Source organism: Agelaius phoeniceus, chromosome Z (genome assembly GCF_051311805.1).
Source record: "Agelaius phoeniceus isolate bAgePho1 chromosome Z, bAgePho1.hap1, whole genome shotgun sequence".
Taxonomy (NCBI): Eukaryota; Metazoa; Chordata; class Aves; order Passeriformes; family Icteridae; genus Agelaius; species Agelaius phoeniceus.
Genome location: NC_135303.1, coordinates 52,455,413 through 52,467,819, shown reverse-complemented (window position 1 = coordinate 52,467,819; position 12,407 = coordinate 52,455,413). Strand labels below are relative to the sequence as shown.

Genomic DNA, 12,407 nt, shown 5'->3' with positions numbered 1-12,407 from the left:
TGCAATTAGCATGATAGCATTATTTGCAAATGTGTGTAAAGAAATCCGAGCTTGTTTGCATCCAGCTAGTTTGGATCCTGCTAACAATGAATCACTATGGCAGTTCAAGATGGCTCAGGACCTGGACACTTGCTCACTGGCTGAAGCCTGTCAGCAGTTTCCCCATCCTCAGCACTTGTGCCTCTGACAGCTTGGACGACTTACTGCTCAACAAGAGAAAACCTGGCCCCTATCTCTTATGCTCTACCCATGCATCAATAGTCTTAGAAAATAACATGGTACCATCGCTATCTGTCAGTCCTGACCCTTCTATCTTTTGAACCTTACACTATGTAAACTGAGCTTGGAAAAGGTGGAAAAGGAGGATCCATTAGTTTTCCATAAAAAGTGGTTTGATGAAAGAAAAAAGGCTCATGCTAAAGTGCCTGTTCCACTTCCTTTCTGAATTAAAACTCTAGCAACTTGGTCATCACACTTTCTGTGAAGGCTCCAGACATGAACAGCACATACCCAAGATTACATGGCACATATCCCCTCTCTTTAGCAGGGAATACTGGGGAAGTGGGAGCAGGGATTGTATGAAAGAACCGTCAGAAGGTGGCAAAGGCTAAAGAGGAGAAAACCAGTTTCACTAGTATGTGTGCTGGTGGGATGGTTTTCCCTAGTCCTGTGATTTCAGTAAAGATGACGAATTTCCAATTGCAGTAATTTTAGTTTAAAATATTTTCATGTTTTGAACCACAGAAGAGCATTTATCGTTTTAGTATCATTTTCAAGAAATGTAGTTTGGTTTGGTTTTTTTTCCCCATGATATCCATTAAAAAAACAATGTCTTTTTCAGAGAATAAGACTAAATCTTCTAAAATAGAAAATGAGATAAGACACTGCAAGATACTTTAAGTGACACATATGATGAGTAATAAACAAGTTTACAAAATGAAAACATTTTGGAAGTAGTAGTATTTAACATCATTTTTTAACAGGTTTGTCTTATTGTAGTTATTTAAAATAAAAGTTCACAACAGAAACAGTTCAAAAAAGGAGATGTCCATTATTCATATTTATACTTGGCAGATTAGAATTTTTGTGAAATGAGTTGTCTAACATTTAAAAGGCCTCCTAGTGACCACTGTAGCAACAGTATTTAGACTAACACTTTGACAAAAAGAGAGCAGAAAAATAATGGAGAAACATATGCTTTGTTGGTATACCCTGCTTTGGCAGGGCAGGAAGTCTTCGAAGTAATGTGCAAGAATCATCTATTTCTAGTAAACAATTAAGAAATATGTTATTTGTGAGGGAAATTCATTCTTATTTTTTTCTGAGTCATTAGTAACTAACTAAAGAAAGGAAATTTTCCAAAAAAGGGAAGAAGAAATTAATTAATGCAAGCAGTGGGTTTGAAAACTTTAGAGTTCTTTGGACATTTTCAAAGGGGATCCTCTTTACTGAAGAATGGTTGCAGAAAAAAAGAAAGAACAGATTACGAATAGCCAAGATTCCTAGTGATCTCACTGGGAATTACACATTTATTTGGAAAGCATTAAAGGAATAAGATTACAGAAGCAAAACCTGTTCCAAATTCCATTATGTAAATGGAAAAAGAAAATTTTGTTGTCTTAAAAGGAAATTGAATTGAGCCTTCAGTTCCCAGTTAATGAGATACTAGTAAATGTTGAGAATTGCAGGGGAAGTGATAAAGGAGAGATGCCATTTTGGGTTGGGTTAGTTTTTTTTCATATTAAATACTTATTTAGGTTGCAATTTACACAAGACTTATCATCATAAGTTTCTTCCTCCTCCTGACTATATCTATCTAAAGTGCTATTCAGATACAGTGGAAATGGGGCATACCACAGATTCTAAATGTTTCATTAGAGTCTATGGGTGAGCAAAGAAAGCTATTTAACCTGTATAGGATCCATTCCTTATTCCAGACAATTTATTCCTTTCTTCAACTGCACACAGTTATTGCTGGTTCTAATGGTATTACCTGGTTTGAAACAAACACTGCAGAGATTCCTCCTTCTTTTACAGTTGAAACACTTTTGTGATTTGTTTGATTCCACTAAAGTTGCTTTTGTTAGTGCATGGAATCACCTGAATGAGTGATTTAGGCTGTAAGATCTCACAAACGGGTTTTCCCAGCACTGCTAAGTAACACTTAGGCCAGCCGGGTTCATACTCTGCACACATGTCCTAGAATCTGAACACAACTTCAGGATAAAGGATTAACCTTTTGTGCTGCAAGGTTGTCAAAACTCTCAGCTTTTGCTGGACCTAGAGTAAGTTCAAGGCACTCAGCAACTGAGTCTGCACAGCAGGATTGTTCTAGCAGCATATCAGAGGGGTGAGAATTTTTGTTATTTCTCTGAAGTTATAGGTTCACATGGGGGACTACAAATAATGTGAATTTCAAGAGAGAAACAGAGACATTTTGATAGATTTTTCTTTAAAATTAATAAATTCAGGCCATGTATAAACTATCCAGTCATACCCTGTAAAAGTTTAAGCAGTGAAACCACAAGGGAAAATAAACTAACATCTCTTCCCTTTTTATCTTAAAAGTGTCTGAAATGAATTGGTTGCTAAAGAAACCTGATATAATTGTGACAGAGTGTTTTGAAACCCTTAGTGGAGTTCATCTGAAACCTCAGCATAACAAGTGGCCTCTTATCTGCGTACTATTCCAGGAAGAAATGCATGGCATTTCGTCATCACAGCTGAAAGAGTAGCTGGCTCTGCACGTAGGCTAAGTGAGAATAAGAGCCCTCAGCTATAATGAGGGCACGCTGGTAGCTAATGCTTAGTCAGAGGCCATTTCCTTTAGCCTTTGCTACTGCTTGCAGGAGTTGGAATGCAGGAAAAGGCAAAAACTAAAGTGAACATACTGAAGGTCAATGTTTACCTTCTGTACTTTTTCTCAATGAAGATTAATTCTGAAGACATGGCACATATGCATTAATGTGGTGACATCCTAAACCATCCCGCCCATTACAAGAACTTTAAGTAGCTTTATTTAATGTGGCAGTTCATGAGCAGAATTACTTAAAGGAGAGAGAATCATAAAAAAGCATATGTCTCTTTTTTTTTTAGTCTGACATTTAAAGGCAAATTAGTAAGTGGGAGTTTAATATAGATATTTCCTTGTGAACATTGATCATGAATTTCCAAGCAGGCAAACTGACTTTCTCCTTAATAAAGCTCTTGAAACATAGATAACTTGTAGCAATTACTTCAAAATCAGGGATGAATCTTCATATGTGAGGGAATATGGTAAGGAACATTTCTTTTTATAGGCTTTTCCTCTTCTGTACATCCTGAAGATGATAATATGAGTGATGTACTGTCATGATGCTTTTTAACATAGGAATCTGCATAATTTGAACATGGAATGATTAATCATTAGAATATGAAAACGTTAAATATGAATGTGTAGCAATGTTCAGGCTGTAAGTTTGCAAGACACTTCATCTGGGACCACATTTTGTTTTGTTACTCTGCCTGCAGGAACATCAGCAATTATTGTGAATTCAATGAGCTATCACTATGCTGATTTAAGCACACAACTGTATGTACTGTACTACTGAACACAGTGGACTGAGTCATTTTACATACATGCAGTTGCTGGCCTAAATAAGGGCTAGATTTGACTTGTTCTGTTTAACTCACTGGCTGAACTGAAAATAGTTGGCACAGATTTTTCTCAGGAAATTCAAACTTACACAAGCAGAGGAAAAACATTGCAAATGAGATGCTGCTGTGTGCAAAAATTCATCTTGGGTAAAACTTTAAACCCTAGAAATAAATCTTGTTTTCAGTTCTCACAAATAGGCTTTTCTATTCAACTCTGAAGGTTTAAAGCAGTTGTTAATCAAATACTGTACACAGTACTAAGCAGCAAAGTGTTCGGTTATTTCTGAAACACGTTATTTTGAGGCTATGTTTGAATCTTCCATATTTATGTGATGAGAGTTATGTCACAAAGTTAATCATTCCCAGGATGCTAGCATTCGGGGTAATGAAAAACTTCTTGTGCAAGCAGTCATTAATCAGTGAGTCTAACATTGCATAATGCTTTCTGAAGCATGTGTTATGTGATCAGAGTACAAGGCTGCATAATACAGCAAAGTGTTTATGCCATATGCTGACCTTTTCTAAAGTAGAAATGGAGCCATGTGATGTGCTGCTCCTGCCAGCATTTGCTTATTGCCAATAATTAAGTTTGATGATATGAAGAAACACAAACTTGTATTGCTTTAGAGTTCTAAAAGGAAGAAGCTTTGAAGTTTTTGGCACTGTAAAGCACAAAGATAGCCAACTTGGCTTGGATACACTACCGTTGTCCATTATAGGCACCGCCCATCAAAACTGGAATCAAGTGCCCTGCTCAAGTGGTTACTGGCATTTGTGTAAAGGAAAACATGTGCATCGTTACAGGACTGCTGTACTAACCAGAAGAGCATAAAGGTCATAGGAGCAAAGCAGCCAAAAGCATGCTTGGTACCTCAAATCTCAGAACATCATTATTACATTTGATGTTCTTGTGCAATAATAGCGCTAGTAAGCAGCTATTACTTAATCTCCTACCAGTATTACACAAAACTATACTTGCGAAATACTTCAGATAAATATGCTGTAATTATACGAAATAGAAAAACATGTATAGGGCAAAATGTTTTTGTAACTCTCAGCACACATACCTGTGGGGATGTGGTTTGAGTGAACTATTTTAAAAATTGAATCCATGCTTTAAAAGCTTCTATGAATAACCTTAAAGCTATGTGCTGGAAGGAGAGTGGACACATGGACATATATTTTATATCCTAGGCATACACACACCCGCGCACACACACACACACACACACACACATATACACACACACACAGTGTGATCAAAAGCTCTGTCCTGTATACAGCTACTTTGTGTCTGTTGGCAGAATCAGGCTACTCAGCTGGAATAACCAGCTTCATACAACTATTTTAGCACAGCCAATGTAGCTATGCCACTGTTGCGCCAACATCACTTCTCCTTTCACTTGCCAGTGTTTCCTTCTCTCTCACTGATGACTGTCTTTTCTACTTCTAGGAGAGCTGGTAGACAGGGGTAGTCAGTATCTGTATTACTTGCTAACAGCAACTCAGTTCCACCATGTAATCTATGATATAGTACTAATGTCTGAAAAGTGATTTCTTATATCCCTTGCTTACACTGAGGAAGTATTTTAAAGCTTAACTAAGAATTCTGAAGAGTAAAGCACAATCACAAAACTAACACATCTCTATACAGAGACATAGGTGTCCTAGTCCAAAATTCAGATTCTCAAAATTCCTGATGAGATTTTGCATCAGGAAGTGATGATATTAGACAACTGCACTTAAAAAGTATTGTATCCAAGGCCTTTTGGGATTATTGAATTAAACCTTCCACATCTAAGGGGTCTGACTCATTAAGGATCTTCATGTTTAGCAGACAGGAGTCTGTACAAAGAAGATGCTGGGAACAAGAGCAAAGTGAGCAGGTCTCCCATTGTTGCTACAGCATCTATTATAAAACCAGTGGGGTACTTGCTGCATGAGGGAACTGCAAGACAGGCCTTACCTCTATAAACTATTTAGGTGGATGTCATTATCTTTACATCCCAATAAATTAACTTGTAGAATAAATAATTAAAGCAGAGAAATTTCTTCATGGGTAAAGAATCCAGTGAACAGGTCACTACTGTAGGAAATGTTGGCTCAGGCAGTTAAGTGACAGGAGAGAGCAGAAATTGAGTTCATTCAGTGTTTCACGAGTCCTGCAACTACTTAGCAGTTGTACAGATGGAAGCACGATAGCATATTCTCTTCACTTTTTCAAAAAAGGACTGATGTCAGCTAAGATTTGTAAAATCCAAAATGGAGACAGGAATTTCATTCCTCCCAAAGTGGAAAAAACCCATGTCCATGTGTTATTTATGAACTAGTAACTTAAACAGAATCCTTTTTGTTATGCTGGTTTTGTGGCTCCCATCTCCTTTCATACTTATACAGACACTCTAGGAATCATGTCTGGAGGTTACAATCTCTGCTTGTCTTTTGGGTACAGAACTTGGGAGTTGTAACCAACCAATACAGAAAGATCTACTTTGTAGCACTCCTCATGAAGATATTAGAAATTACTGTGATGAAATTAACTGTGACCTAAGAATGCAGCTTGAACCCACCCTGCAAAACCTCTTTCATATACACTCTTCCAAGACCCACTGCTTCTTAGAACCATGCTCCCTGGCTCTCTTCTCCTTACACCTCTACTTGGACAGAGTGGCCAAAAGATGATAACTATGGGACAACATGAACCATTCCCTTGAGGGGTCACGAGCTGGGGATGCTCACATGCATTTATAAAAATATTTCAGCTTTGAAGACAACAGTCCCAGCAGTAAAAACTTATTACACAAAAGATGGAGAGTCAGACTCTTTTCACAAGCCTACAGATGTATTATTAACATTTATAAGCTGTGAAAACACAACCTTCACAACTTCATCCTCACAATTATATTTTTCAACTTTGTCTTTCTAAGCTGCATGGAAGAGACACATTTAAAAAAAATTGTACAACTGGCATCAGAATTTTTAACATACTAAAAAGAATTGAGCCAAAGATGATATCACAAAGTCCCTTATGCTTAAGGGAAAATGTTAAATCAATTAGCAGTTGCCAGAATAAAGAAGCAACAATTTGATGTATAAGTTCCTTACAAAAATAACAAACTTTCCATGTTCTTCTGAAAGTGGTTATATTATGCAACAAGAAAACTTCACCATATTCTCAGTTCTTTAATGTTACAAAAGCTTTATTAGCATACGCTTCAGAAATTAAAATCAAAGGATTGTACTCACTAGCCAGAACTTTGAAGAGTTTATAAACACAAATGTACAGACTATGCCTTAGAGGGTTAATGTACTATTTTGAACTCAAGTATTGCAAATGGGAGTTAGCTTTGACACAGAATGTTCACACCCTCTGTAATAAATTCTTTTAACATACTTCATATTTCTTCCCATGTGAATGAGTGTCCTTGGAAGAATTATCTACTAGATAAAAGCTGAAGATGAAATCTAAGTCTAGACTTATTTAAAGGGGGTAGACACTGATCTTATAATCTGTGACAGTGGCTGATTAATGAGCTGCTCATGATTGCTGCAGGCCTCTTCAAACTGCAGGAGCAAATGATATTATAGCACTGGGAGGAATGTGCTATCTGGGTGCCACACCTTTGTTGAAACTTAAGAACTCATGTTGGCTCCTACTACATTTATTCTAGCTTTGAACTGCCATAAGTACACGACCAGATACACGGTAACACATGTGCATGCCCTCACTCCTTGCCTGCTGCAGAAGCAGCAGAACTGCTGTGCCACAGAACACACGGTAACCATGCCCACTTGTAGCAGTCATGGTACGTGCTGTGTGGGGCCCACTGTTCTGCTGGTTGTGCTCTTGTATAAACAAATTCAAAACTTCTGAAGCAGAATAGTAGTATCACATCCTGAGGGCTTGATTTGGTCTTGCCTGACAACCTGGATAATTTTATTTACATTTACACACATACATAGGCACATACACATACACATGCATGCACAAGACACGCCAGTATACACACACATATATTAAAAAGAATAACAAATACACTGTAAACATAGCACATTCTGCATAACTAGAGAAACTTCTATTCAACTGTGTTCCAAGGTCAAAACAGAGCATGATTTAAATCTATAATAAAAAAGGCATATTACCTAATATTTAGTGATAACACAGTAATTTCTGATTACATCTTTCAAACAACTTTCAGGAAAATTTTTTAACCTCTACTAACTTGGTTTATAAAATACCAATGCTCTTAACGTGAAAACAACCCATACAAATTTTTAAAACTGTTCCCTGCACATTCATGTCTGAGACTTAGAGAAAAGAAAAGCCAACAGGAGAAAAGGGCAGAAATAGAAAAAAAAGTCATTGTAATCCCAAAAAGTAGACAAGAGAAATTTTATTACCTTTAGCTGAAAACAACTCTTCCTTTGGTTTATCTGCTTGCCATTTTTCTTTTTCTCATTTTTGGAGATAGTTCTCTTTCTAGAAGTATGCAGAAAATAACATCTTAACCACATCATCATGAACTTTATCACACCTTGAGTACACAGACTGTATCAGCCTCAGAAGACAATAAAGCCCTATAGCTTCTCAGCAGTGCCATTACATTCAATAACAAGGCTAAAATTCCACAAGTGAGACATGAAAGCACATTGAAACTCAATGCACACCAATCAGATGAACAATGATTTTTTTAAAGTACATTTTTAAAAATTGTAAATAAATCCCCTCTCTAATCACAGCAGATATCTTTTCAGGGATTTTCTTGCATGAAAAAGGTATAAGTAAAGACTATGCAGTGATAAATTAAGATTTCAACTACTCTTTTCACTTTGCTATGAGCTGGGTTTGGTATGTGAAGTGACACTATTGCCAAAACCCCTTACTTTACTCCCTAAGTTTCCCAAAACCAGATTCCAAGCAGTATGATAGTTTGCTCTTTCCTGTGGTGATCTCTTCAACAAATATGACTATGATTGAATGCATCAAAGAGCAATGACTGAGTAAAATATGAAGCAGTTGAGAATAATCCTGATGTTTACTATTCTAAATGCAGCTGGTTAAAAGAAGTTCTAGAAAAGCATTGACATGAACACTGATGTAGGATTATGAATAATTTAACATAGACTGACAGAATTTCAACAATAACTGGGCACCAATGACTGCAAATGTCATAAAAAGGTTCCATAGAAAACATCTCCAAAAGCACTTAACTGTATCATTACATATTATTAGAATAAATAAAACACACCTTTTTTTTTCATTACAGGTGATCTACTTAAAAGCATTGAACTGCCTAGAGGCATGCAGACTATCATGAAAACTTTATCTAGAAATTCAGTAAAACAACTAAGAATGTGAGTTACTTCAAAATAAACAGTTTACTACATTAAAGGCTAAAATTATATGTGTCATATAAAGTCACACAATTTCTGCATGAAACAGAATTTCTAGGCAATTCAGCAAATTGACTTACAAATGCTGAGAAGTTATTAGCTGATAACTAATAATGGGTAATGGACCTACCTGTGTTATAACTTTTCAATATCCAACTCAGTGAAGTGCAGAAGAACTCACTATCCACTTGAACTCAGCAGAAGCAGGAGAAAAAGGTGCTTATGTCTAGGGACCATGAGATAACCTTTCAGAACACCAGTGGAGACCAGGGCTCACTCATCCATGAGGTATTATAGAGAAAAGCATGGCTTTACCAGGAACTGGAAGAGTTGAGCCTAAGTGCTTGAAGGAGGATTTGCCAGATTACACCTTTCATAAGGAAAAGTCAGTCTTTATATGAGCATTTTTGTAACAAATAACCCTCTCATGGAAGCCGAGTTCTAATACTACTATTAATTATGAGCACTGCACCCATCATAACATGTCACTTAATAAATGAGATAGTAAGTGATTAACACATCTTTTGCTGAAATATTGTTCCTCTAGAACTACTTCAACATCATTCCAAAGTACCTTTAAAAACTGTTGTACTGATACTCACTTTGTAATAATATTCAAACTGTTCACTTCAAAGAAGGAACTCAAATTGCTATGATATGGCACTGTCTTCTCTTGAGAAAAGCAATGCAGAGACCACTGTGACAGTAAAATTATTTTCTGAGATCAAAACTCCTAGTTAAAGGCATGAATCTAAACAGTCATATGCCACAGTATTTAAAGTTATTAGATGTTTTTAAATAGACATTCACAGAAGCTACTTAATCAGTGCTTGGTAGAAACAGAGGCAGCTCAATAAGCAGAATGTATATCAAAGTTATGCAACAGAAACTCATCAGCAAATGCTTCATATTTTTTTTCCTATTAACATAATTATTTTGTAGTCAGTAAAAATGAAAATGACATGTTAGCATTTCAAAAACATGAGAAAATAACCCTCTAGGCTTTATATAACTATCAAAACAAGTACCAATACTTTATTTGCAAATTATTGTGCAAGAAATGATCGACTCAGCAAGTTTACCAGTCAACAAAGTGTGAGTTCTACCAGTTATAATCAATTTACATGTAATGATATGTCTAAATATGAATTTAAATGAGTTCTTGTCATTTCATGTTGATGAGCTGCTTTATCATCATAGATATGGACAGTGACCATAGCTAATGTTGCAGAAACAGCAAAGCATGCACAAGTTTCATGAGCCAATGGTAACCCAGCAGGAATAAATTTGTTTTCATATAAAAAGACAGCCTTGGACTGCTAAGCCATGTTTATTTTCCAGTCAAATTAACAAAAATACTTTCTACAAGGTTATTTCTAGACATTTGCTATATATGCTGCATCCGCTGCAAATACACAGTATGAATCACAAGTTTTCTTACCTTGAAACCTACTGCATTTCTCTTGCAATGCATGAAAAGAACTCTGAGGCCAACACAAAATAAAGAACCTTTCACCATTATCTCTGTTGTATATAAATATACATTCATAAAACTTGCAGAAGAAATATTCTGGAGATTAAGGTAATTCTAGGTTCTATTACAGCACATTGGTCATATCCCCGCACAACCATCTTTAACACAATCATTAAAAATTTAAAACAACTGGGGCAAATGAAATAAAGTTCCATTGCAGTGTTGATCAGATGATATGTTGGAAAAATGCAAGACAAAGACAGGTTTAACATACAAGAATGTGTAATTAAAGGCTGGCCTCAAAAATGTCTTCATTTAATACAATTAAATTAATATAATGGCACCAACTTTATCAAAAGGACACCATTAAGTCCTAAAGTGATTTTCATTTTGCTCATGATAGAGGAAGTAAGATCAACAAAGCTTAACATTTTCTAAATTATAATCCTTTTCATTTCCCCTAGCTTTATTAATAATATAGATATTCTGATAGAATACTCAAATATAATTTTTACTGATATACAGAATCATTTAAATGCATATTTGGTACAATTTCTTATTTTTGGTGTTCAGTAGTTGCTTTTGTTTTGATAAAATGATATAGCAGATTTATGCTTAACATCACAGATACATTTTTTCTATGTAAAGAATTACAGAGCTTTTTCAATTGTGGAATGGTATGTTTCTACACGTGAAATTTTAAAAATGCTGCATGAACCTGTGACTTTGTCATTACACAGATCAACCATCAGAAACTGTAATGAGCATGAGGTGACACACTTTTCTATCTTGGCTTCGTACAAGTATGGACACATTCAAAATGTTGTAACATCTGTATGATTTGCTGTTACTTTGGTGATTGTGATATTCCAGGTGCAGATGCAAAGTGCACCTTAATGGTCCTCATAGAAGTACTTTTATCCCCCTGTATTTTAAAGGCATCAGATTCTTTTATTCTCCCTTGTAGCGAGGAGGTCTCTTCTCCTTAAATGCAAGAAGGCCTTCAATTCTATCTTTTGTTGGGATAGTCTGCAATGAGCAGAGTAACAATCCATTATTGACACCAAAAACAATACCAAGAAAAATATTTTCATACAAATCCTAGTTCTTCAATGCATCCAAGATGCATCAGAAAAACTATAGTAACTATAATACAACAGAAAAAATAAAACTATATAGTCAGATATAGGAATGTATCAGACTCTTCAAGGGCATGACAAAAGGCTGATGAACAATTCGGATGGAGAAAGGAGTACCTTTTCTCCAAACAGATGAGTTAAAAAAATTCTGTAGGATTTGAGGTTTGTTGTGGTTTTGTTTTTCTTTTGGGGGTGAGAGGTGGGGGAAAGAGAGGAAAGTGGGGTTTGGGTTTCTTGGAGGTTTTATTGTTGGGTTAATTTTGGGTTTTTGGGAGGGGGGAGAAGATTAATAATCTGATTACCATATCTTAAATAAGCATATAATGCTGATGCTTCTATTTCCATCATAAAAATCTTGTCTCAAAGTCTAAGAACATATAATCTCAAACACATCATTCCCATGTTTCACTGGCAAAGAGGTTTGTCTCAAATTTTTATTCGTTAGCACATATGCCACTAGCACATGTGTTAGTGAAGTGTCCTTTGTATTCTTCCATGTTAAACCAAAACAAAGCAAAAGCAAGGCAGTTCTTGGACTGGCATGGTAGTATATGACTGGCTAGGTGTATGGCTGGTATGCTTCACTACCTTCACCCTAACAGTACTGGTATTAATGTGTCCTGAACTACACTTCCTCCCTTAAATTCCTTACAAAATCAGACCAAGTAGATGGAAGTTTAAATAAAATGCCCAGAAGTTTGCAGAAGAAATCACAAAGCAATATCCAGTTAAATTTCTGCATGTTTCATAAAAGGCATCACAAA

The 12,407-nt window shown here is 35.9% G+C and overlaps 1 protein-coding gene and 1 long non-coding RNA gene across 4 annotated transcripts in view; one reads left to right on the top strand and one right to left on the bottom strand.

Annotated features, from left to right (window-relative positions):
• LOC143692279 (uncharacterized) overlaps positions 1–12,407 on the top strand; it is an 80,976-nt gene that overhangs the window by 50,652 nt on the left and 17,917 nt on the right. The window lies entirely within an intron of this gene.
• The window catches only part of AUH (AU RNA binding methylglutaconyl-CoA hydratase), a 113,175-nt gene continuing 111,109 nt past the window's right edge, over positions 10,342–12,407 (bottom strand). For all 3 annotated transcript variants that reach the window (XM_077172230.1, XM_054652035.2, XM_077172228.1), the window contains one exon: positions 10,342–11,533. In XM_077172230.1, coding sequence (XP_077028345.1) covers positions 11,456–11,533 — 78 coding nt within the window. In that variant the 3' untranslated portion in view covers positions 10,342–11,455. The remainder of the gene's footprint in view (positions 11,534–12,407) is intronic.